This window comes from Acinonyx jubatus, chromosome A3 (assembly GCF_027475565.1).
Source record: "Acinonyx jubatus isolate Ajub_Pintada_27869175 chromosome A3, VMU_Ajub_asm_v1.0, whole genome shotgun sequence".
NCBI lineage: Eukaryota > Metazoa > Chordata > Mammalia > Carnivora > Felidae > Acinonyx > Acinonyx jubatus.
In genome coordinates, this window is record NC_069388.1 from 116,694,298 (window position 1) to 116,720,681 (window position 26,384).

Below are 26,384 nucleotides of genomic sequence, written 5' to 3' on the forward strand. Positions count from 1 at the left end.
AGACACACTGGCGCCTGAGTCAGTTAAGCATCTGACTTTCGCTCAGGTCATGATCTCATAGTCTGAGTTCGAGCCCCGCGTCGGGCTCTGTGCTGACAGCTCAGAGCCTGGAGCCCGCTTCCGATTCTGTGTCTCCCTCTCTGCCTCTCCCCTGCTCACGCTCTGTCTCTCTCTCTCTTCCTCAAAAATAAACAAACATTAAAAAAAAAGAAAGACACACTGGCCTTTGGACAGCTCTGTCATGTGATTTTATGAGGTCACAGCTCCATTAGCCAAGAGTTCCATTGTGTAAAGGGGGGGTCTATGGGTTTCCAAAATGGTAGCCAAGAGAACAGGCAACAAAGGATAAGTGGGGGAAGCCTAGTTTCTCCCACCTCCTTTTGTATGTAATGCTTTCTCCCAATTACGGCTGTTTCAGTTAACCCAGCAACCTTGTCCTGGGAATCTGGCATCCAAAGCCTTGCTTTTGTCCCCACCAGGAAGAGGACAGAGCCCCGAGTGCCGGGCACTGAGGCTCCCACCTCTCAGCGAGCTGCTACCTGCCACCCGACACGAGTGAAAAACCAGAGCTGAATTTTCTTAGCAACCGAAGCCTCGCCCCTGCCACTGTGGAAGAGGTCCCCTGTCAAAGTCCCTCTTCTTTGAAGAAACACAACTGAGACCAGGTGAGAAGTAGCTACAGTTTAATACAAACCTGCACCAGAACACAATGTGTCGGGCTGTTTTGTTTTTGCCTCAAACAGGTGGCCAAAGCACAGGACCATGTGTCATCTTGGGGTTGACACGATCTTAGCACCATGACGTTTACAGAGGAGAAGTCACTTGGGTGCTGGAGGCTCCATCCTGACCCCAGGCTATGCCTGCCGCCCGGGCAGCTGGAGAGGGTGGTTTGGGTTTTCTCGTGGTTCTGTGGTTTCTGGGTCAGTATCGGAAAAGCCCTCATCGTGGCATCGGCTTGACAGAGACCTACTGTGGACTCCTAGCACTACACACACGCACACGCACACGCACACACAGTAGCACAATTTTCTGGTAACTTATTCCCACAAACCTAGAGAGCAGCTAAGGCAAGAACAACAGTATTTATTCAGCAAGTACAAGACCAGTTTGAGAGCTGCATTCAGTGCAACCAGAGACCCTTTTCATTCCAACCAGGGGCAGTGGGGCTGCCAATGGGGCCGGCTGGAGCTCTGCACAGGGGCAAGGAGCGGGTGGCGGAAGCGGACCGTTCATGTGGTCCCCTGAGCCTCCTGATCTTCATCTAGAAGCTCCCGGGCGAGGGTGGGGTCTATGAAAGATCGGGGGTGGGGGTGGGGAGGGTAGATGAAGCGGAAGGCCTGCGGTGGACCACTCCAAGACGTGGTCTCCTAGAGCCACAGACCATGCATCTCTCAGGCAGAGGCACTCAGAGAAGGTAAAGCTTTCCTGGCCCAAGCAGGGACACTCTGCCCGCTGGCCACCACCACTGCTCGGCTCTTTGGCATCTTCCCAAGGCCCACGACCCAGCAAAGGGCTGGAAGGGATAAAGATGGTGATGTGCACTGTAGCGAGGGATCAGGGTCATAGTTTCCCAGGCCCAGATCCCTACGTCCCGTCCCCGTGGGTGCCTTTGCTCCCTCTGCTCCCTGGGGTGCCGTCTCTGTCCTCTCAGCCCCTGAGTGAGTGAGGAAGATGAGCTTGAAGGGAGAAATGAGGGCGTGGGGGCAGCGCAAACCACACGGCAAGCCGCCAACACGGATCTAGTCCTGGCTCGAGCAGTGAACACGCGTTAGTTTGTCTACAAGGAAAATCTAGCTATCTGTGCAAAACAAAGCAGAACGCCTACCAAGGGAGTCAGTCTTCCGGGTGGTTGAATTCTCGGGTGGCATCTACAAGAGACGTCACCCCTCCTCCTTTCCACAGCGGGGGGAGGCAGCCACGCCCTTAGGGGTGGTCCTGGACACTTCTGGGGTCAGAAGGCCTAAACCTTCTGGGTCTCATCTGCGAAATGGGGACCACAATACACGCTCTGCCGTTGCGAGGAGCCAGCGAGCGCTCGTAGATGCAAGTGCTTTGACGACACGTAAAGCACGAAAGAAACGTGCAGGGTAGGACCGCTGGCCCGAGTCCTGGAACAAGCCTGGGGTGCGCAAAGCGATGTGGAACGTGAAATCACTTCCCCGAGGGGAAGGCAAAGCTTAAGAAGGGCAGGTGGCTGGGCTGCTTCCCAGCTCGCTCAGGGTGGATGGAGATCACCCGGCCTCTAGCGTCTCCATGGAGACCTCCCGGCACTTCCGAGGCAGGGAGGGCTCGGCTGGAGGTGGGAGGAGAGGGAGGCCACGGGCAGGTGAAGGTGAGGTGCTGACCACGGGGCTCCACGGCACCTGTGCAGCAATGTGGGTTCTCCAGCCCCGTCCCGCTGGCCTGGCCTCCAGCCCACTCCCTCCCTGGTCCCGCTCCCCCTCTCTTAGCAGGCACGAGGCCTCTTGCCAATCACACAGGAAGAGCGGCCGGGCCTCCGTCCAGCAGGGGGAGGTTACAGGAAGCTGGCTGGGGGTGTGGGGGTGTCAGGGCTGGGAGTGACCAGAGCCAGAGATGGGAAAGGTGACTCCGCTCCCCGACGGTCCCCGGGGCACCCTCTCAGACTGTAGGGAACTATACCAAGAGGGGAGGGGACGGGAGGAGGGCCTGGGACAAGGCCTCGGCAGCCTGGAAGGCCCCAGGTTGGGAGAAGAAGGGCCTGTGAGTCCAACCCCTCACCGCCCCCTCCTCGTCTGTGCTCTAGGCTGTCTGGTTGGTGTCGAGTGCAGCATCTCTTAAGGTCCACATCTACTCCTGTTTCTATGCTATGCTAGTGACACGAAGCACCGTTATTTTTCACAGGATGCACAAACAAGTCAAATCAAACCACTGCGCAAACCAAACGTGCAAAACAAAATCATGTACACGCGCCTGGCACCAGCCCCGTGCCCCACCCAGCTAGCCCCTCCGGGCCTGTGACTCCCAGAGGGTGGGGGGGGCGGGGAGGAAGAAGCTGGCGGAGGGTGCGGAGCGCCCCAACCACACCCACACAGGGGCCAGCGTGGAGTCAGGAAAAAACGGGACCCCCTGGGCACGGCCGGGAAGCCAACACCTGTCTGACTTGGGAAAAGCGACCGCGGGGCCTCCTCAGGGGGAGGGGGTCCTTTTCCTCTAACACACATCTGCTAAAGTGCTCCGGACAGCTGGCGGGTCAGCCAGGGGGCAGGGCACTAAAGTCTGGGCTTTCCCAAAGCCAGCACATGGAGGCTGGTGTAAGAGGAGGGGCTGGGCCGGGCTCTATGCATTGGGCTCTGTGCATAGTGTGGGTTTCCCGGGCCCCCCAAAGCCTGCCGAGGCCAAGGCAGGAAAGGACTGCAGCGGGAGGGACACATCTCAAAGTGCCTGTTAGGGTTGGCTCGAAGCACAGTGAATCGCGTGTCAGACATGGGGAGGGCTCCCCGGGTCCCGTGGCCCCCTCAGGTGGTGTACTGCCCAGCCCAGCCTCTCCCGCCCCCTGCAGCTGCGGCCGGAGGGTGTGCGGGCTGGTGGCAGTGGTGCGTCCTCACGCGGGGGGCTGGTCAGTGCCTTTACCAAATGCCGCTTGACCTGCCTCCGGGGGGAGCGAGGATCCGAGCCGAAGCTCGCTTTGGAACATGGTCATCGATTTGAGAACCTGCAGAGAAGGAAGCAGGGGGTGAGCTCGGCTGCTCTTGCCTGGGTTATGACTGCACGGCCACCATTCCCCGGCGGAGGCCGTTCAGCCCTCTGTGGGGACGATCTGTCTGAACCCTCACAACCCCATCCGGTTTTACAGGTGAGGAAAACGAGGCTCAGGGAAGTTAAGTGACTTGCCCAGTGTTACGCAGCGGGTAGGTAGGTGGTAGAGCCTGGATTTGAACCCAGGTCTTTCTGATCGAGGGCCTCTCCGATGAACTGCTACTCTGCTACCTTCGCTGCTCCCAAACCTGGACATGTGGTCTCTTGTCAGGCACACGGACCGTCAGTCAGCCCGTTAGCACGTGGGCCTTTGTATACAAGCCTCAGTGAGTAAGACAGGGAGACGGCTGGGCCCTCCGTTGTTCCGGAAAAATCAAAGAACCACACCCCAAAGGCCCAGCATCTTGAAATCCCAAGACTCAGAAAGTGGCTTGGTGCCCTAGGGAGCGAGCGGGACATTCTTCAGCCCAGCCTGCCCAGGAGAGAGGAGACTGGGGTGGAAGGATATTTGCCGAGTTGGAGAGAGGCCTGCCCCAAGACCTGAGCGCCGAAGCCACTGGCCGCTCCGAGGGCCTTGTGGCTTCTCGTGGGCCTGGCTGCTGCAGGAAGGGCTGTGCCCAGGCAGCCGTGGGAGCCTACACCTCCTGGGATGGCAGGGCCTGACCACGACACTCGGCACCACGGACTCCCTCCTGACTCCCAGCACACGTGTCTTGTCCCTGGTGGGACTGGCAGTGGCCTTCAGGGCGGGGGCAGGGGGATAGTTATCTTGGCACTGAGATCACCTCTGAGGATGGAGAGGGTGGTGGAGAGGACCCCTCCTCACAGACCACAAAGTCCTCAAAACCTCTAAACAGGAACCACGTGTCTTCTGCCCCCAGCACATAGGGGGACACACAGGAAGCTCGGCGGGCAGCCCCCTCCCTCGGCCTTCCCTATCATAACAGTAAATGCCTGTGTGGAAGGATCTGGATCTTGGTCCTCTCACCGTTTGGGTCCCGGTGTGGCCCTTGCAGAGTGATGCCAGGCCTCCACCCGGTCCGACTCTGAAGGCCGCTCAGCGTGTTCAAGGAGACCCCGTCCTGCCCCTTTCAAGCTGGGGTCGGGGGTGGGGTCCCAGTGTCCATCAAAGCGGCCTGGAGGACCAGGCCATCTTACCGTGCTCATTCTCCACGGAGGGCTACCATTTTTGTGGCAACGACCCCCACCTTTCGCTACTGCAGAGCACCTGGGATGTGAGTTATTGACAGTAAAGTCCCAGAACAACCCCGCCCCCCATATATTATATGTGGTATTACATATACTACAATTGCTGACAAAAAAGAAGGTGCCAGAGGGACAAACACGGGGCTGAGGCGGGGGAGGAAAGGGGACAGGGAAATACCTTTTTAGAGGCTGGCAAGGAGCAGGGATGGGGACAGGGAGACTGCATTGGGGTACAGTCCCACGTAGCAGAGAGGGTTAACCCTTCAGAGCTCTGATCACCCCTGGGGCACCCACTGTGTGCAGGGCCCCGAAGATGTTTCAAGGGAAGAATTTTCTGAACTTAGAAACTGCGGGGCGAGCAGCAGACAAGCCACAGCCTCTTGGAATGACTAGTGCCCAGGGACCCGAAGAGCCCTCCCGCCCCTCCTGATGTTTTGTGTCTCTATGTGGGACCCAACACCCATCTGCAGACGTGGGATGGGGTGGTGGGGGGAGGGAGAAGACAAAGAGAAAAAGCCACAGAAGTCCCGCTGCCAGGGTGGGCCTGTCCTCCGGCCACCCTGCTGAGGTAGAGCCACGCATCCCAGCCGGAGCGGCCCTTGCTCTTACCAGAGAGGCTGAAGCTGGACTCGTGAAGGTCCCTCATGCCCCCATGTCGGGTAACGGGCCGAGTAGGAGTGTCTGCGAGTGGCGTTCCCATCTCTTTTTTCCCGGGATGCACAACGATAGCTACGTCCCCCAGGTAGGGAGTACGGTCCACTCCTCTAACCTTTAAGGTCTAGCGAAGGATGGAGAAGGAGGAAATGGGAAAAGAGCACATCATCAGAGCCCAGACACCATCAGAGCCCAGATGCCATCTCCACCAGAGCCTCCTCGATGGCCGGCAGGAGGTTGGATGCTGCCACTCTTCTCAGGACCCAAATGACTGCCTGCGACAAAAGTTTCTTACGTCTTGAGCTCAGGAGTGGAGTCTTTTACCTCCCAGTGTGTGCACATGTGTACATGTGTGCGGGCGCCCTTGCATAGAGGGGCCCCCGCTGGCTCCCCCTCAACATTGGTGGAATCCTTTCCAAGGTGGCAGGTGGATTTCTGGGGTATTCCCCACCCACGGAGCAATGTTATCCCCCCACGGAGCAATGTAAGCCCACGCCAGGCTTCCAAGAGGCCATGCCTTTTACTGTGATCTGACAACTTTGTGGGGAGAGAAACCAAATACAGCCGATTTGGAGAGGAGAATCCCCAGTGGCAATGTCAGTCACTTTTGTACTCACAAAGGCAGCAAAGTTAAGAGCCTATGTTTGGTATCTAGACAGCCTGGGTTCCAATCGCAGCTCTGTGACCTTATGCAAGTTACCTAATCTCTGTGCCTGTTTCCTTATTGGTAAAAATGGGCTGACCGTAGTGCCTATTAGTACTACATATAGAATTGTTAGGGGATCAAATGAATTAATACACATACAGCTCTTCGAACTGCTCTGGCACACAGCAAGTGATGTGAAAGCACCGGGAGCTGTAATTAGGGCAGAGGTCATTTCCGTGTGCTTATTCATGCTGCTGTGAGGACAAAGTGAGTTGGGGTGTGCTCAGAAAGTCTGAAGGAGCAGCGTGGATGATCTACATGCCAGGCACTCGTCCGGGGCATAACCTCCACCTCCTTGCTGCTTCCTGAAAATCTTGTTGCAACAATAGACAATGGGGGATTTCTTGAAGGATCTTCAGCCTCCGTATTCCTTTATATTCTCCAACAGACCTAGGGTTTAGCTCAGCCCTCAGAATGTCAAGCCTGGTCTGAACTGTTTTGGCCTCTACCAGGTTGCACGTTAGCATCCTGGCTTGGGAAGCTGGGGTCCCAGTGGTGAAAGGTGGAAACACCAGCTGAGTGAAAACGGAGTTTGTGACCTTGGCAGGTGACAGCCGCTGCCAGCCCCTTCGTTACTGGCTGTATACCACACCCTCCCAGAGAGGATTTCTTCCCTGAGACCCACACTCTTTAGGGACTGATCACTGACAATTTTTGGAAAATGAGACTTTTTGATAGTTTTCTTTTTCTGCATACAAGTGCTCCTTTACTTTAACAGAACTGGCTTTTTCTTGGGACCCTTACGTTGTCGTTGTAATAAATGCTTTAGATAAAGAGACTCTGGGTTGAATTGATACCAATCCTGGAAACTGGGGCTCTTCCATGGTGGCTGACCCGAGGGGAGCGGTGTGTTGTGAATTGGGATCTATCTCACTTTTTTATGAGGCTGCCTTTTAGAAGGGCTTGAAATACTCTCTCCGCTCTCTTTTGACCCAATTTCCTGAATACCAAATGCCTTTTTTTTTTGGAAAGATCGCAGAACCGTCATTCTTTTTGTTTCATACTGAAATATAATTCACATGCCATAAAACTTGCCATTCGAAAGTGCACAATTCAGTGGTGTTGAGTGCATTCCCAACTTTGGGCCACCGCTGTCTAATTCCCAAACATTTTCATCGCCCCCAAAAAGCAATCCCACACCCGTCTGCAGTCACTCCTGTTCCCCACCCCCTGGCCTTAACTAACCACTAATGGATCTTCTGTCTATGGACATTACGGACACTTCACATAAATGGAATCTTAAACTATGTGGTATTTTGTGACGAGATTCTTTCACTTGGCATAATGCTCTTAAGGTTCACGTGTGTCGAATGCAGCATCTATGAGGACTCCATTTCCTTCTCGGGCCAAATAATATTTTACTGAATGGCTATACTTCATTATGTTTATCCATTCAACAGTTGATGGACATTGGAGGTGTTTCCACTTCTCGGCCTCTATGAGTGATGCTGTTATGGACGTGTACGAGGTTTTGTGTAGACACCTATTTTTACTTCCTTGAGGATTTTCGCAAGAGGAGAAATGCTGGCTTCTCTGGTAACTCTAATATCTAACTTTTGGGGACGTGCCAAACTGTTTTCCAAAGCGGCTGCACCATTTGACATTCCTTCCAGCAACGAACAAGGGTTCCCCTTTCTCCACATCCCAACCGACACTTGTTTTCCAGTTTCCTTTTTAAAATGACAGCCACCCTCGGTCAGACATTGTGCTGTATGAACGAATCACTCTCACTGCTCTTGCCAGAGCTCCCTCCAGAGGCTGGCTGAGGCCTTGTGCTGCGGGTTCACATCTGAGGAGCTTTCTGGAGATAGATGGCACCATTCGCCTCCTGAGAGACCCTGAGTTTGCTTTTGGATTGAACGCGGTGATAACTAAAATCATGGGTTTTTTTTTTTTTTTCAGGGAACCCAAGTCTGCTCCCTCACAGCAGATCTGGCTTTGGATTTCTTCCTTTGTTGTCCTTTGGGAGAGAAGGGTGTTTAGTCATTCTGAGAACTCTGGGCCCTCACGTGTGGAAAGCCGGCAGAATTGATCTTCTGGTGTTAACATGGCCTGCTTACTTTTAGGCTTTAGATGACTGCTTTTCTTTTCTTTTTAAAAAAAAAAATTTTTTTTATGTTTATTTATTTTTGAGACAGAGAGAGACAGAACATGAACAGGGGAGGGGCAGAGAGAGAGGGAGACACAGAATCTGAAACAGGCTCCAGGCTCCAAGCTGTCAGAACAGAGCCCGACGCGGGGCTCGAACTCACGGACCTTGAGATCATGACCTGAGCCGAAGTCGGATGCTTAACCGACCAAGCCACCCAGGCGCCCCAGATGACTGCTTTTCAAGTATCAGTTTTACGTGCTGTTACTTCAAGACTGGGAAGGAACCGAGCAATGGCAGTACCTCAAAGGCCCCTGAGCCTGCGAATCGAGAGGAACTCAGGTGTCACAGACATGCTCATGTTTCGCTCTTGTGCCTTCGGGAGCCCAGAACTCCCCGTTTGCCTGATCACTTAAAATGCTATGTGATAGTCAAAGATGGGGAATGGAAAGCAGCACTATCCGACTCTGGCGTTCCCTCTGTCCCGTCACACCACACCCCTCTCAGCCCAGGAGAGCTGGACCACAGTTTAGGAAAGAATACTGTAGTTTTTGTGAATGAACTTGTACAGAGGGGCTCTACTGAGGACCACACTCAGGGTGAAGTGAAGTCTTGGTTAGAGGCCTGGAGAGTGAAGGAAAGCCTACCTGCCCCCCGCTCCTCCTCCCACCCCACCCCCCTTCCTGGTAGAGCTTTCCTTCTAGGGCTGGGGCCTCATAGGCCACCTGAGCAGTGGACAGAGAACAGCTGGAAGGACACAGGCTGAAGCGGCTGCTCCCGAAAGCCTTTGGGCGGTTCAAGGAAGGAACAAGAATGGGAACAAGGAGGGGAGGTCCGAGGCACTGGGCAAAGAAGCTTGGCTTTTGCATAAAGGACTTGAGAATCGCGATGCTAAGAAAGTTTGGCTGAAGAGGAGAGGTCATGCGACCGTCTCGTGGCAAAGTGCGCCAAGCCACAGGCAGCTCTTAAAAGGCCTATTCCGGAGATATTATTGAGCAGATTTCTAGAGCTCAGTAATAATGGCAGCTGGGTCTGTTTTCAGTCAAGGTGCTTTATAGCTCTGGTCCCTGCTACAGGCCAGAGCTGATGATGAGTGGAGAGCATGGGGCCTGGGAGCGGGAAGAAGTTGATGCTGGTCTGGGACAGCAACCACAATATGGGTGGGGGGTGGAGAGGTCACCTGGAAGGGGCCAGAAAAGGCCTCCCCACCAGCTGCTACTTAGGGCCTCCAGCTAAAAAACACACAGACTGTTTTCCTGGGTCTCACCTCTGGCACAGACAAGCAGCTGACTGACAAGGCCAGACTGGGCAGTTTACAAGAAAATTTCTCTGCTACTACCTTCAGAACATATAGCAGGCACCTGCTGTGTACAGAGGACTAGAATGGCAAAAGGAATAGAACAAGAGAACAAGAGAAGCTGGGTAAGGAAATTAAAAAAAAAAAAAAAAAAAAAAAAAAAGGATCAATGTCTCTTAAGTGCGCCATGATTACAACCATGGCGTCCCAGAGCCTAGGCAGGAGTACGGCTGGACCAGTGAGGCTGGGGCTCCTGGGCCCTCAGGCGTGACAGAAGAACACCCACCCTTTCTGGACAGGAGCCTTCTGAAGTCACAATAATATTGCTTTATGCCCGAGGAAGGGGAGGAGAAACCACGATGAGAACCACGTGCTTTCAGCTGTCAATGTGTTAGATCTGTTCTTTTCCGAGGCTCTGGGACCCCTTCCTGTCCCCGCAGAGGCCACGGCTGCAGTCCCCAGCACCCGGAGTTGTCAGCAAGAACTCAGGCCAGGTTCTCCAGGGCAGCTCTCGAAGATAAGTCTGGGCAGTCAATCCCTAAGCAACGAGGCAACAGGCAGTCTTCTTTTGGGTGAATGTGTCTACTTAGAGGACAGGAACCCCTGGGGATGAGGTGAAGCCCAAAGATTTAGGGAACATCCAGTGTGCTTGTGGAATCCAAGGGCTGGGTAGGACCCCTGGGATATGAAGTATTCTAGACTCGGCCTGATCACATCAGGGTTGGGGGGCATCCAGACCCAGAAAATCCTACCAACCTCACTCCGGTCACAAGGGAGGGGGAGGCTTCAGGGAAAGAACAACTCCAGGGCAAATATGGTAACCCAGGCCGAGCCGGGAGTCCCATCTGAGGGTTGGTGAGAATCCTCCCAGAGACTAGATGTGGGGGACATCTGCGAGCATCCTGTAGTATTTCCTTAGCTCTAGGGGGATTTAGGGACTGTTCCCAATACATTTTTACTCTGTTATAGGTACTCCCTTTCTGCTATTTTGGTTGTCCCCAAAGTGACCATTCTAGGCGATAAGGTTCAGTGGGAAAATGGAATGAGAACATCTTTGAGGTTTAAAACAGTCGTTATAGAATTTCCCCAACGGGGGGCTTTAACCTCTTCGTATACACCTTCTTCCCCTTCCCTCCTCTTACCTTTTCTCTCTGGACCAGCTTCTTGTAGACAGTGTCTGGGAAGGACCTCAGGGGATAGAACTTGCCAGTGCCCTCAGCGCACATGAAGACACCGTTCTCATACACGACTCGTCCCCGGCTGATGGTGACCAGCGGTACGCCGTGGCAGCGCATGTTCTCGTACAGGTTGAAGTCTCCTCCCTGCACCTGGGTGCTGGCTGAGATGGTCCTGGTGGAGAGGCAGGGGTGGGAGAGAAAGCTCTGAGAAGAGGTGATGATGTCACAGCTCAGCAGGACGAATCGATGGTCAGTGGGAGGGGGTGATGCTCAGTGACAAGGAATAATAATAGTCCCCAAAAGCTGTCTGCTGCAGACCGAATCCCATCACCCCCCCCCCCCCCAAAATGTATATACTGAAGTCCTCACCCCCAGCCTCTGAATGTGCCTGCATTTAGAGACAGGGCTTTTAGAGAGCTAATTAAAGTAAAATGAGATCATACGAGTGGATGATCCACTAATCCAATCTGACTGGTGTCTTTATAAGAGGAGGAAATTCGGACCCCAGACATGCACACCCATAGAGGAAAGACCAGGTGAGGACGGAGGCATAAGACAGCCATTTACAACCCACGGAGAGAGGCCTCAGATGACACCAAACCCGCTGACACCTTGATCTTGGACTCCCAGCCTCCAGAACTGGGGGAACATACGTTTCTGGTGCGTCTAAGCCACCAGTCTGTGGTAGGGCCGGAGCAGCCCTAGGAAATGAATCAACTGAGCCAAACTCTAGCGAGTTTTCTGCCAACAGTGATCATGAACACCCACACCTCTGCAGCAACAGGGACCAGCCCCAGGCTTCAGGAGGCAGAACGTGGCTTCTCCAATGCTCTAATGGAGAAGACAGCGTGGGTATCCCGGCCTCGGGGTGGGTGGCGGTGCACCAAAGAAGGCGAACCTTCTTTCCAATGCAACTTTTTATTTTCAAAATTCCATTAAATTTTTGCTTATCTTCTTTACTTCTAGCCTGTACACCGAGAAAAGTACCTGGCCACCAGTTAGCACTTAACAAAAATCTGCTGAGCGATTAATGAAATTTAATCGGAAAGAGCGGTTTCCATCTCCCCTGCCCAAATCTCTTAGTAAAAACCAGGCTCTGTAGCCCGTGGCCTGGTAACCCCCTTCATTCGTTCACTCAACTTGCGTGCGCTAATGCTGTGGGTGTCAAGCTCTGTGCACTCCAGAGTACCCAACACCCTCAGTGAGGGGAGCAGGGGGCTGGCAGAGGAGCCCGGAGCGTCAGGACATCTGTCTGGTTCAAGGGCGTGTTAGCTATGTGATGCGGGGAGCCCCTCTACTCTCTGGGTCTTCGTTTCTTCGATAGGAAAATGGAAGTAAGAACGCCAGCATGAGTGCTTCCTGGGGCCGCGTGAAAACCAAACGAGATCACTGACGTGAAGCCGCTCCGCATCACTGTAAGGTGCTATGTGCACGGTGATACCCTGCAGCCGGTCTGAGCCTGTCTTGTTCACTGCCGCATTGCTAGTACCCAGACTACGGCAGGCCCTCAAATACTTGTCGAACCGAACACACCACAGGGTCACACTTCGCTACGCTAGATGCAGCGCAGAGACGATAAGCTGGTGGAGTTTTGCACTGCGAGTGCCTTAAAATCCCAAGTCCCTCTAGCCCCGGCAACTAGCAGCAGGTTTTACTTTGTGGCTTCCGGATCCCACACCACCACGTCGGCATCGGCCCCAGGGATGATGCGGCCCTTGCGGGGATACAGGTTGAGAATCTTCGCCGCGTTGGAACTGGTAACGGCCACAAAACGGTTCTCGTCCATCTTTCCTCCAACCTGAAACATTGCAACAGTGCCACGTCACCCAAACCCTGCGCGTGCCTCAAAGCCACGGCCACCCTTGACTCGGGCCTGCGGTCTTTTAGTTGGTCACGACAACTGTGCTGAGAAGGACGATGATGTGAGCACCGTCTCAGCTGAGCCAACCTGCTGGCCGGGTTCCCGGCCATCGCCTCAATCCTTCCTCCGGCAACAGTGGTGAGTGGGCTCTTCGCCAAAGGCCGCCCACCTGGTGGAAATCCACCTCCTGTTTGTACAACCGGCTCTACCCGTGTGTCTACTAGGGATGGGTTGGGAGCCTTCCTTCGTCCACAAAGGGACACAGATTTCTGGGCTCTTGAAAAACATCTTACTGCCTCACCCACCAGTGAGAGCACCGTGGACTCCCTTCAAGGGGGATTCCACAGCCACTCGTGGGCCTCTCTGAGTGGCTGGCTTACTCTTGAGGACTTCAAATCTCCTTAGGCTCGGATTTGCTGCAGCTAATCTGTGATAGGTCAGGACCAAAAATACTTATTCTTCGTGGGGAGAACAGGTGGTATTCAAAAGAAGTCCTAGTCCCTGTTTTTCTCAAAAAGCAACAGGCCAAAATATGTAAAGAGCCTTAAAAAAGGTTCATTCCCTTTGGCCCAGAAATCTGCTTCTAGGAATCTGTCCTAAGGAAATAATTAGAAACGCTCACACGTATATATTCCTGAACAAAGAAGCTCTCTGCAGCATTATTTGTAAGTGCAAAACTCCGGAACAGCTAAAAGCTCCAAACTCAGGGAAGGATTAACTGAAATGTGCTACTTCCACTGGAGGAAATACTATTTAGCTACTAAAAAGATGCTATCGGGGCACCTGGGTGGCTCAGTCGGTTAAGCATCTGACTTCGGCTCAGGTCATGATCTCATGGTCTGTGAGTTCGAGCCCCGCGTCAGGCTCTGTGCTGACAGCTCAGAGTCTGGAGCCTGTTTCAGATTCTGTGTCTCCCTCTCTCTCTGCCCTTCCCCTGTTCACGCTCTGTCTCTCTCTGTCTCAAAAATAAATAAACGTTAAAAAAAATTAAAAAAAAAAAAGATGCTATCAGGGCACCTGGGTGGCTCAGCGGGTCGAACGTCCGACTTTGGTTCAGGTCATGATCTCAAAGTTCGTGAGTTTGAGCCCCCTGTGGGCTCTGTGCTGTGAGTGCAGAGCCCGCTTCGGATCCTCTCTCTCCTTCTCTCTCTGCCCCTCCCCTGCTCATGCTCTCTCTCAAAAATAAATAAACATTAAAAAAAAAAGAGAGAGATGCTTTTAAAGAATGTTTACTGATATAGAAAGACGCTCAAGATACGCTGTTATGTGAAAAAAAAAAGATGAACCCCGTTATTACACTAACATCCAGAACATACACAGAACTAGAAAGAAAGAGACCAAAATATTAATACTTTCACTTCTCGGTATGTAATTAGGGGGATCTTTTTTCCTCACACTTTTCTGTGTTTTCCAAATTTCCATACGAGGCTGTACCACCTTTCTGGTTGGGTGAAAATACAAACTTTCTGGTTTTGTTTTTGAGTGAAACAAGGAGCCATGGCTATAGCTCTCCTAAGAGTGAAAACCCTTTAGAGGACTTTCACAGAGGGGGATCCCCAGAACATACCACTCCTCTCTCCCAGATGACGCTCATGCGGTCCTGGACACCACTCACTCCATGCGGGATCTTGGTGAAGTCCTCCTTGCCCATAGCTTTCTGCTTTGTGGTGAAAGGCCGGTGATCTGATGCCACAATGTTCAGAGTATCACTGGATAAAGAGAAAGATGGGCCAGTGAGGGAGGGAGGCCAGGGTCCCGGAGGGTGGGGACAGGTGCAGGGAAAAAGCCTTCCCTTCGGATCCAGGCAAAGCTGACCTCTAACAAGTTACTTCATTTGTGTGAACCTCAGTTTACTCATCTGTAGAATGGGTTTGTGGGCTGAGGGTTGACACTGGCTGTCAGTGTCACAGGAGACACTGATGGGAGCCTTTGGGGCATCAACTTTTTTTTTTTTTTTCCAACGTTTTTTATTTATTTTTTTGGGGGGGACAGAGAGAGGCAGAGCATGAACGGGGGAGGGACAGAGAGAGAGGGAGACACAGAATCGGAAGCAGGCTCCAGGCTCCGAGCCGTCAGCCCAGAGCCCGACGCGGGGCTCGAACCCACGGACCGCGAGACCGTGACCTGGCTGAAGTCGGACGCTTAACCGACTGCGCCACCCAGGCGCCCCAACAACTTTTAAGAGTTAAGGCAGCAGGCAGAGAAAAATTCAACTCCTAGTTTTGCTAACCTGAGGTGGTTTTACTGTCAGAGGCTCAGATGCCAAGCTCTTGTCGTCTTCTCCCTCAACCCCTACCAGTTCCCTGCTGGTGACAAGCATGTGCTTGGGAAAACATTTACAAGTTCAATGTTAAGCATTGCTAAATAACTCGTGGCCATAGCCTTTCTTGGATGTGGGGACTCTGACGGCACAGAAGAGGAAAGGAGGGATAAGACAGACGAGATGTTTGCCTTAATAAACCAGCGATGCTATGCAAGCCAACCGGTTCATCGCCCCCGCCCTCTATGACCATTGTCCTCGGAAGGTTACTGAGGCCGACCTCCGTGCGAGGCTGCGGGCAGCTAAGGCATGGTGGGGCTCTCCGGGGGTTCCGGCCTCGCTAGGATTCAGGGCAGAGACTTAGTAGGATGGTGCGACAGTACACGAGGCAGCAGACCCTCTACCAAATGAGGGCGGCAGATAGCTGGCCCATTTGCAGAGATCTCTGTAGGCCGAGGGCTCAGAGGTGGTGAGCGGCAGAGGGGGAAGGATGCCCACATCGCCCAGGCCAGGGCAACCTCATGAAGAAACACCATTGGAGGGCAGGGAGGGTCCTGGCTGGAGCATGGGGGTCGTGTGGGAGAGGGGGACAGCTGCTGGGACCACACAGCGGGGGCCCCGAGAATCTAATTTCTTTGTAGGAGGCACCAAAGCCTGTGAATGCCTGTGGGCCATCTAAGCTGCCCACATCAGACTTGGTGATGAGACATCTCCTTTTTTAAAATTTTTTTTTAAGTTTATTTATTTTGAGAGAGAGAGAGAGAGAGAGACAGAGAATCCCTAGAGGCTCCACACTGTCAGCACAGAGCCTGACGCGGGGCTCAAACTCAGGAACCATGAGATCATGATCTGAGCCAAAACCAAGAACCAGATACCCAACCTGCTGAGGCACCCAGGCGCCCCAGTGACAAGGCATATTCTTAAGGCTCTCAGACAATTCAGGGTCAGGCTGCATATTGGGCTGTCTCCACTGGGGGCCTGGCAGGGTTCATCAGTCACAACTGTTGCCAAATGACTGACTTCCTTGGCCAAATTCACAGTGAGATGACTTAGCCCTTCCTGTGGCATGGGCTGGTGTCTCCCTTAGCCAAACACGCTGCTCTGGGCCTTCTCAGAGATTGCAGGGGACAGTCTCCACAGAGCAGAGGGTTTGTTCCAGGGCGCCCCAGTGCTGCCCACATTCCCCGGGCCTGCAGAACCCATCAGAGTTTCACCTTCTCCTCAGGGGTCCTCCAGACCCCCAGGCAGGGCTCAGATCAGAAGAGGTGCCCATCAGAATCATTGGCTCAGGGTCAGGGACCTCAACTCCCATTCTTGAACCAAGTGCTACTGAGCAACCACCTTTCAAAAAAGGCTCCTACACAAGTAGGTGCCCCTCGGGGAGTGTGGTCACTTTCCAGAAGGGCTTCTGAGGTCTCCTAGTGCTGCCCTGAATCTAGGAAATTCGACACCCACATCCATACCCTTTAAAGTTTAGAACATGACTGTCTTTAAGTAGTTGAAGAAATTTTTTTTAATGTTTATTTATTTTGAGAGAGAGAGAGACAGGGCGCAAGTGGGGGAGGGGCAAGAGAGAGGGAGACACAGAATCCGAAGCAGGCTCCAGGCTCCGAGCTGTCTGCGCAGAGCACAACGTGGGGCTTCAACTCACGAACCAGGAAATCATAACCTGAGCCGAAGTCAGACACTCAACCGACTAAGCCACCCAGGCGCCCCTCAAGTCCTTTAAAATTTTACATATTCAAATGAAGAGAACTTCTGGCCCCTTTCAGAAATGAAATTTTACACAGAGAACAACCTGGTGGTTGCCAGAGGCAGGGGGTGGCTGGGAGACTGGGCAAAATGGGTGAAGGAAAGGGGGAGGTACAGGCTTTCAGTTATGGAACGAGTAAGTCACAGCCACGAAAGGCACAACGTAGGGCATACAGTCCATGGTATTGTGACAGCGTCACGGGGTGACAGAAGGTAGCCACACTTGTGAGCACAGCATAACACAGAGAGTGCCAACTCGCTGCTGTACTCGCGTGTAGCACGTCACATCGTGTGTCAACCACATGTCAGTAAAAGAAGAAAAAAAAAAAGGAGGAAGAAATTAGATTTGATTTTAGGGGTTTTATTTTTAAGTCATCTCTACCCTCAACACGGGGCTGGAACTCACACCCCCAAGGTCAAGAGTTGCGTGCTCTCCCGACGGGGCCAGCCAGCCTGGCGCCCCAAGAAATTGGATTTATTATTTATTTATTTATCTATTTATTTATTTGTTTATTTATGTCAACACCAAAATTTTAATTAATTAATTTTTAATTGAAATTTTAGTTAGTGACATTAGATTTTAAATAAAGGATAAATCCTTACACCCATAGATGGTGCTTTCCCCCCTGATACGGAAGAAGTCACATGCTAACGTGGGTCGTAACAAAGCAGTGCACGTTTTCTTATAAGAGTATGGTAATTGGTGCCTGGGTTTTCTGTCAAGCATTTTGTAGGATATCAATTATCACCAACAAGGTGTCCTAAAAACGAAACGACAGTACCACAAATTCCTATACACAACAAAAATGTTCAAACGCTGCTCCAAATTCCATAAAATTACACACTTTTACAATATGCACCGATCTTCAAAAGGGATTCAAACTCTTCTCAGGACAGTTAGCATGAAACTGCAATTCGACTTAAGTGAATAAATGTATTTAAGTTACCGTAAAAATAGGCTAGATATAAAACCTTAAATGATTCCATTAACAGCACTATTTTCCCCTGCCTATTTGAATGTGTTGGGGCCGCTGTCATCTGGGTAGGTTGGGGCAGTTGCCACCTATTTGTTCTTCCAGCAAATATGCCTGTGGCAAGCAGAGGTACTTCAAAAGATTTTTTTGACCTTGGCACTGAGCCCAAATTACTACAGTGGGCTCCTTGTTCTTGTTTGTTTTGTTTGTGTTGATAAAGATGGAAAAGAGGCTGGCTGGCATTTCCCTGTGAAAAGCATTTTTAAAAATTATTTCCTTATTTATTTTTAACATATATATTTAAAGTTTACTTATTTATCTTAGAGAACAAGCCAGGGAGGGGCAGAGAGAGGATCCTAAGCAGGCTCCCGCAGGTCAGCTCAGAGCCTGAGGAGGGGTGGGGTTCGAACTCAGAAACTATGAGATCATGACATGAGCCAAAATCAAGAGTCAGACGCTTAACCAGCTGAGCCACCCAGGTGCCCTCTGCAGTGAAAAGCATTTTTAAGTCAGAGCTGATCTGGCATTTCTCCTCTCTCGTACTCCCTAATTTAAAAAAAAAAAATTTTTTTTTAAATGTTTTATTTATTTTTGAGACAGGGAAAGACAGAGAATGAACAGGGGAGGGTCAGAGAGATGGAGACACAGAATCTGAAACAGGTTCCAGGCTCTGAGCTGTCAGCACAGAGCCCGACGTGGGGCTTGAACTCACGGACCAAGAGATCATGACCTGAGCCGAAGTCGGCCGCTTAACCGACTGAGCCACCCAGGCGCCCCATCGTGCACCCTAATTTAGCTAAATGTGTAAGGGGTGCTGCTGCTCAGGATCACAGCAATATTGTGGGGCAGAAAGCAGGTGCTGCACTGGGCCACGCATATACTGGCCCTCCGGGGCCACCTGCGCCCCGAGACCTTACTGACTGCACCCTATACTCCTCTTTCAGGTGTTAACACAGCAGGATGCTGAGTGGGAATTTGCCAATTGTCGGCGACCAGGAGGGAACATTAAGGACCTGGATGAAATAAGTGCCCCTTTTTCTCAAGACAGCCATCTTCAGTCGGGGCTGGCTACTTCCCTCAATCATCCTCACCATCACCCTCGAAGAGAAGAGGGCTGTCACCTCCCCCCAGGTATATAAAAGCCTACGACAGGGAGGGAGACTGAGGTATCACAGGATGGAGAGTCCTGTAGTCTTTTCCTCTTCCTTCTTTTCGTGTTCGAGTGCGGTTTCCCTACCCTGTCTCCTAGCAGTCTCCTCCATAGTCAAGGAGGGGACATGGCAACAGGTTCACCCACGGAAAACAGAGGTGATGGCTGTGGGCTTCTTGTTTGGGAGGGGGCTGGTGGACCCGCCCTGAGCCTCTAGGTGAGGAGAGCCAGTGGGATGGGGACAGACTGCCCTCCCACCGTCGAGAGTGGCAAAGCTGTGTGAGCTTTCTCTGGGCCCCAGACACGGTAGAAGGTGGTCAGGCTGGAGCTGCCTTCCAGGGTCCTTGTTCACAGGGACACCACTAGTTCTAGAAGCAAGGAAGGTGTAGGTGGAAGAGGTTGGACTGGAATCCATCTTCCATATCAGGGGATTGTATGAGGGCTGCACAAGAGAGCCCACAAGGGCATGTGTCCTACATAAGGAGGGCCCCAAAGGCCAGTCACGTTGAGTCTGAGAAGCAGGAGTATAGACTGGTGCTTGGGTATGGAGAAGAATCCCCCTACTCAGGGACTGGGCACGGGGAAGGGAGGAGACTGACATTTAAACTAGTCAGTCTAGACTTGGGTCGTCTGGGTGGCTTAGTCGGTTAAGTGTCTGACTTCAGCTCAGGTCATGATCTTACAGTTTGTGAGTTCCAGCCCCGTATCGGGCTCTCTGTTGTCAGTGTGGAGCTGGCCTTGGATCCTTTGTCCTTCTCTCTCTATCTGCCCTTCCCCCGCTCTCTCTTTCTCTCAAAAATAAATAAACATTTTAAGAAAAAAATAAACTAGACTTCAATAACCAAGAGGGAGAGAAAACAATGGATTCTATGCAAAATGTCACTAAAGGAAAGAAAGAAACTGCAAGCAGTTTGGGACAAAACAAAATCTTTTCATCTTTGTGTCCCACTGAATTCAGACTATTCGTTAAAACTTTTCCTTTAGATTTGGATCATATGGGAAAAAATTGTGTTAGAACAAGAGGAGCTGGAGAAAAGGAGATCTGGAGGGGAAGAATGAGGGGGGAAAGAGGAAGAGAGGGCAGAAGGAAAGGAAAAAGGGGAAAGAAAGGGGAAACCACATGCGAAACAACGAGGAGGGGGAGGTAAAGAAAAAAGAGACAGAAAAGCCCACATATATTCTAGAACAAGTCAGCAGCCACATCCTACAGCCCTGAAGCGGTCCTCAGTGTAAAAGCAATGTCCTTGGAAATTATGAACAACCACCATTCACCGTTTCATATATGCTCTTGACTCTTAACACTGCAGAAGCTCTTGCTCCAAATCAAGTGGTCGGAGAAGCCGACAGGTAATTGGGATGGCAATTAGCTGATGGGCTCTGGAGAAGGTAACAAAAGCAGAGTCATCCTACGGGCACAATGGAACCAGACCTAGGTCAGATTTGGGGCCTCTGCGACATCACCTCGAAGACGTGTACGTTCCCAGGACGGCATATATTATGAGTTAAGGATGTGCTATGGGGCCCACAGAGGTTCTGCCAAAATGCCTTACTTGGCCAGCAGGCTCATGAGGTAGGTGGAGGTGTTCGTGTCCAGTCTCAGCGGAGGCACCGTGACGTAGGCGGCCGCGTGGGACCAGTCCTGGTGGTAGTAGTGTAAACCTGTCAGAGTGGCATGGGCGGTGGTGGTCTCGGCCAGCACAACCTTCCCTAGAAGAAGAAACGTCAAACCGTGACTAGGAAGCCAGTGGCCGGAGAGATCACTGGTCTGAGCTTCTCATTTCATAGGCAGAGGAGCTGAAGTCAGAGAGAGGAAGGGACTCGCCTGAGCTTACACGGGGGTTTGAGGGCACAGCTGGGTTCAAGGCCGGAGAGCTCCATATTGCCATGCTGGCTCCAGGCAAGGAGAACGGAAGGGCAAGGGTGCCGAAGAGGGGCAGCACCGCCGTTTGGGGGGACCACGGGTGCTTCAGGGCACTGATGGGAGGAAGGAGGGCCAGCGGTGCGGGTGAGACACCCAAGGGCTCCCACTGGGGGAGAGGCGGGAGGCAGGATCTCGCGGGCAGTTCTACCAGAAGGCTGAAAGCCCTTGCTCTGATTTATCTCCCCAGGTCTGTGACCATGACTTTGTTTCTCCCGTTTCCAGGACCTCACTGGCACCCTGAGCCGGGCCAAGACTATAAGTATAAAAACCTTCAGGTGCCACCCAGTGCTCAGCAGCAGCCGACACACAGGTATCGGGGCTCGCACACAGGGTGTGGGGTGGCTGGAAGGGAAGCTGGGTCCATACACTGTTACTCCTCCGGGGACTTCCCAGGCATCCCCTTGAAATGTCCACTGGAACCGGTCCAGGATTTTATGTTAGTTGCCAAGGCAACGACCAGTAAAACCCAAGAGGCCAAAAAGATACCAATTAAGGAGCTGACTGAAAACGTGGAAAACTTTACCAGACCCGGGAGAGGTGACAGACACTTCCGCAGAGCTGTTATGCATGCAAATGCACAGAAGAAAACACTGCTTCTAGCGCACCGAACCCAGGCTAGCGCAGTGCTTCTGCGGGCGGCGGGAGAGAAAAGGGAGTACTCCGGGGGACCCCGCAGGGCTGCAACCCCACCACACGTGCGCACGGTCCACTCCAGCCCAAGGACTCGCCTTGCATCTTAGCAGCTGCTATAACGTCACCGGCCGAGATGCTGGACACGTTGACCAGGTATATTGGACAGTGAGTCTAAACAAGGAAACCGGCAGAAAGGAGAGCGCATCAGCCCCATGAACCTAACAAGCACTAGCACAGCCCCAGCCAAACCAGTCCGGGCCCCGGCACCTCCCTCTGCACATCTTAGCCCCAGTCGCAGGGAGAGAGGGTCTTCTACCGGGAAGGCAGGCTGGCGGCCAGAGCACAGACTAGGGGAAGCACGGAGGAGGCAAGCACCAGGGCCCAAGGGGAATGTCAGGGCTGAGCCTCAAATATTCCACCAGCCGGAGTCAAGATGATTTATAACTTAACACCAGGGACTTTTTAAATTTCCTGCTCATGAACGTGACGACCTAGAGACAGTCGTGGATCATACTTCATATCTAAAATTACAAGGGCTGCCTTATCAGTAGACAGAATGTACCCTGAGAAGAAACAAAATGTAAGAGGTCTGGGGTTCAGAGTCTATGTCAGGCAGGACTGGTCTTACAAATGGACACCTGGGTTGTAATATCGATGAGCTTTTCCTCTGCCAAACGATGTGACAATGGTCCCCGGCTTCACCTGCCTGGGCATATGTCTGAGCTAAAAAACAGGAAGCTAGCTTTTTGTTGTTGACATCTTTCCTTTTCCTGGGGTCGGCCTCCGTCAGGAAATCATTGGTATCATAACCACTGGTGTGCCAGTAAATCAATGTCCTCGACCGGCACCCAGACTTGTAAACTGCTCATGGGAAACTTTTCCCAAATGTTACTCTGATGTCTTCTCTGCTCATCAAAATGAGAGGACAGAGAGCTTAGGAACTGGCCTGACATTTGACGTGCTTGGTGCAACTTTACTAATTCTGAGATCCGCTGGACCTCCAACCTCTGCCTTGTCCCCAGCGTTCCTAACACCACGCCCTCATGCTTACTTACATCCTTCGGGATCGCCCATGTCTTTTCAGAGAAGAGGTTCTCGAGCGTTAGTGCCCGCTAAAACCATGGGTGGGCTTCTTAAAACAGACTGCTGGGCATCGTCCCCAGTTTCTGATTCAATGGGTATGGGCCTGAGAATCTGCAATTCTAAGTTTCTATTTCTAACAAACACGGGTGCTGCTGGTCCAGGCGCCACACTTTAGAAAACTGGTATTCTCGAGGTGACAGCACAGATTTTCTGAGCAAATCGAACTCTTTAATGATGGTTTAGGAGAAACAACCTTGGTATATTTCTTGGTATATATCTACTGTTTATAAAGTGCCTTTCTTTCTCTGCCCCCCTTTGACCCTCACAATCCTCCTGTGAGAAGTGATATCATTCCAACGTTAGATAACAAAATAGTATATCAGAGTGGTTGAGTGATGCGCATACGCTGAGAGCTTTGTGTTTGGTAAAGGTCTCATGTCTTTGTTCGTTTCCCACACCGTGTCAGCACCCCCTCGCCCTAAGCGATACCAAGGAAAACTTCTAAGTGGTCTAGAGGCAGAGGGTTCGATCACGGTTCTCTAAGCAAGCCATCTACCGAATTCCTCTACAGGAAACAGAGTTCATTTGCAGTGAGGCTCTGTGGACACCCAACTCACCCTGCCTCCCATGGGAGCCATTTCCACTTGAGCAATGAAGCCAGACTCAGCAAGCTCACGGCGGTGGGGGGGAGGACAGACAGCTGGCAGCTAGGAGGACTTCTGCCAGGTCTGTGGGAATAACAACACCCAGGAAACGGTTTTGGGGTCCTGTGAGCCAGGCATGGTGGTGGCACCCAGGGCAGAATGGGACTCCACTGTGTAGACTGAAGATGCTGGCTTCTGATCCCAGAGTCAAGAATGGGTTTAGGGTGAGCCGGGGTCTACTTACCCTGTTTGCAATGGTGATAACTCGGTGAGTGGCTTCAGCCTCCAGCTGTAAGAAACAAAGGACAGGAAGAAAACAAGCTTCAGCCTCTCTCCCAAGCAAGCCCACCTCTGCTCAAGAGCCCACTTTGTAGAAAGTGCTGGAATATCCAACATTGGGCCGGAGGGGCCAAATGCACCCATAGGGGCTGGCTCGGGGGGTAAGCCCTGGGCAGGGGCACCAAGCTCCAACCACCTCTTCTCACCCTGAGAGAATCTGAGGATTTACTACACCAGGCATATCCTCGCTGGATGCTACTCAGGCCTTGAATAACAGGCAACGAGGGGCACCCGGGTGGCTCAGTCAGTTAAAGCATCTAACCCTTGGCTTCAGCTTAGGTCATGATCTCATGGTTCGTGGGATTGAGCCCTGCATGGGGCTCTGTGCTGTCTGCTTGGGATTCTCTGCCCCCCCCCCTCTTAAAAATAAATAAACTTTAAAAAAGTTGGGGGGGGCGCCTAGGTGACTCAATCAGTTAAGCATATGACTCTGGCTGAGGTCACGATCTCACGGTTCTCGAGTTTGAGCCCCACCTCAGGCTCTCTGCTGTCAGCCCGGAGCCCGCTTTGGATCCTGCTTTGGATCCTCTGCCGCTCCCCCACCCCCCGCCCCCCCCTTCTTCTTTCTGCCCCTCCCCCACTCACAGGCGCTCTGACACACACACACTCTCTCTGTCAAACCGAAACATTAAAACAAATTTTTAAAAATTCTTCCCTATCTGGGGCACCTGGGTGGCTCAGTCAGTTAAGTGTCTGACTCTTGATTTCAGCTCAGGTCATGATCTCATGGTTCATGAGTTCTAGCCCTGCATTAGGCTCTGCGCTGGCAGTGTGCAGCCTGCTCGAGATCCTCTCCCTCCCTCTCTCTCCGCCTCTCCTTAGCTCATGCTCTCTCTCTCTCTCTCTCTCTCTCAAAAAAAGAAAAAGGCAACAAAACAAAAGGAAACAGAAACCTAGAAACCCCTCCGTGTTTTCTGGGGTATTCTTTCCACAGCCACCTCAAGCGCAGTAGCAAGGAATGATACTCACTAATATCAAGCTGGAAATTAACCTAGATCCGAGTTTCTGAACTTCGGCACCATGGATATTTTGAGTCGGGTAACTCCTTGTGGCGGGGGGCTATCTGGGCACTGTAGGATCGATCGTCAAGCAGCATCCCTAACCTCTCTCCACTGGATGCCAGCAGAACCACACCCTCCCCCTGCCCCCCCCCCCGCCAGGTGGGACAACCAAGAATACCTCTGGACATTGTCAGATGTCTGCTGGAGGGCAAAATCTCTCCTGGCGTACAGCCTTTAACCAGTAGATGATAACAGTGGTGACTCTCGCTATTAATACCCTACAGTCAGAGCTTGGCTTTTTCCCTCATACAACTGAACAAAGCCCAGTCCTGTGCCCACCCGCCCACTCCTGTCCTTACAGGTCCGCGCAGGGCCTTGCATGTCTGATGGCAGTGCCATGACATCTGGTCTCTGGCTCCTCGTCCCTCAGGGCCTCCCATCGATCCCTCATGGACATCCAGCCACCACTCTGCATTGAACGCTTTGAAGAAATGGGAAATAGCTTTCTCTTCACAAACGGCAGGTGTCGGAATGGGGTCGCAGGACGAGAAGGCACGATTTGTCCAGTGAGGTCCCCCCAGAACAGACATCTTTAGCGGGGGGACCGCTGGGGACCTTGCCAAACTGTGCCAGGATTAAACCAGAGGGCAGAGGAGAGCAGGGCTTTTCATGATCACCGTGGTGGTTAATATGGTAACAAGGGGGCAAGAGTATAGACACGTATGTGCTTCTGGTTTCTGGTGGGAAGGGTCCACAGTTTTCCTCAGATGCTCTCATTCCTACAACACTAAATCACTGGCTTATAATCTGGAATTTCTTCTTACACCCGAAAGCGCTTTCACTCTGTCTTTTCTTTCCCCATTCAATTTTTGGGGAACGCAGCCCCCGATGTGCTCACATGGTCTCCCTCAGATCCCTGAAATCAGAATCAAATTAGGTGGGTCTGGTTTCCTCCAAACAGTCTTTCCCAAGGAAGCTCAAGGCCAAGGCAGCCTCCGCAGGGCGATGGCTGTTCCCTGAAAAGCTTCCAGATGCGAATTTCACCCATGGAGAAAGCGATAATATGCAACTTATATTTACTGATGCCTCTTCTATCCTAAAGGTTCTGTGAATCCACAGGAAAGAAGCTGAGAAGAGGCATAGTCAGTTTTCCTCACCTCCTCTGGGCGGCTGATCTCGATTCCTTCTGGGCCCGTGATTCCCAAATCTAGCGCCTCCTTAGCACCCTGAATAACAGCAAAAGAAAGAAAATTGAGAGAACCATACAGATACGAGAAAATAACGAACCCCAGGGACACGAAACCATGCCGGACACCGTGCATTCCAATAGGCCTGCCGCTTTGCTCATTTCTGCAGTATCCGCCTTCCAAAGAGGGCAGAGTAAGTATGGGGTTCCCTGGCAGCCAGGCTCTCCTGCACCTCGCTTCCTAAGGACTGAACGTATTTTTTTTCCTCTTAAAATTCCAGTTCTAGATCTAGCCAATAGGCTTGGGACATCAAAGACCATCGGTCTGAAAAATCAGAATTTCCCCACCGGAAATCTAGTCAAATCTCTAGTTTCCAGCAACACCTAGAATAACCCTTACCAAGCATCCTATTTAAGACCCAGGAGGTACAAAGGGATTCGTCTACCAGTGAGCAGATTGCTATAATATCTCAGTTCCTCGGGGGTGGTGGGGGAGAGGTGATAGGAAAGCGGAGGAAAGCTGAGTGTCATTTATTCTGATGTCAGATCTCATTAAAAATATTTCTTAGAGGTGCTCCAAGTTCTTTTGCTATCATGGAATTTAAATATCATATCACCAGAACTAAGACATTATCATCTAAGACTTAGAAACCCTTTTGGACTATGAAGAGATTTTTTTTTTTTTTTTTTTTTTTTTTTACAGACAGACAGTAGACAAGTGGATTTTCTGACA

The 26,384-nt window shown here is 51.9% G+C and overlaps 1 protein-coding gene and 1 long non-coding RNA gene across 4 annotated transcripts in view; one reads left to right on the top strand and one right to left on the bottom strand.

Annotated features, from left to right (window-relative positions):
- Positions 1-666: 666 nt before the first annotated feature.
- DPYSL5 (dihydropyrimidinase like 5) overlaps positions 667-26,384 on the bottom strand; it is a 101,538-nt gene continuing 75,820 nt past the window's right edge. For 2 of the 3 annotated variants that reach the window (XM_053201110.1, XM_027033384.2), the window contains 9 exons: positions 25,623-25,691; positions 23,370-23,414; positions 21,494-21,569; positions 20,395-20,551; positions 14,276-14,417; positions 12,503-12,645; positions 10,812-11,019; positions 5,533-5,701; positions 667-3,673 (listed from right to left, as the gene is read on the bottom strand). In XM_053201110.1, the coding sequence (XP_053057085.1) occupies positions 3,588-3,673; positions 5,533-5,701; positions 10,812-11,019; positions 12,503-12,645; positions 14,276-14,417; positions 20,395-20,551; positions 21,494-21,569; positions 23,370-23,414; positions 25,623-25,691 (1,095 nt within the window). In that variant the 3' untranslated portion in view covers positions 667-3,587. The remainder of the gene's footprint in view (positions 3,674-5,532; positions 5,702-10,811; positions 11,020-12,502; positions 12,646-14,275; positions 14,418-20,394; positions 20,552-21,493; positions 21,570-23,369; positions 23,415-25,622; positions 25,692-26,384) is intronic. The other variant, XM_053201111.1, reaches the window with a different exon arrangement.
- Positions 18,693-26,133, top strand: LOC106967839 (uncharacterized). The gene is made up of 3 exons (XR_001429016.3): positions 18,693-18,825; positions 20,988-21,075; positions 25,568-26,133. It is a non-coding gene; the product is annotated as an uncharacterized LOC106967839 (long non-coding RNA).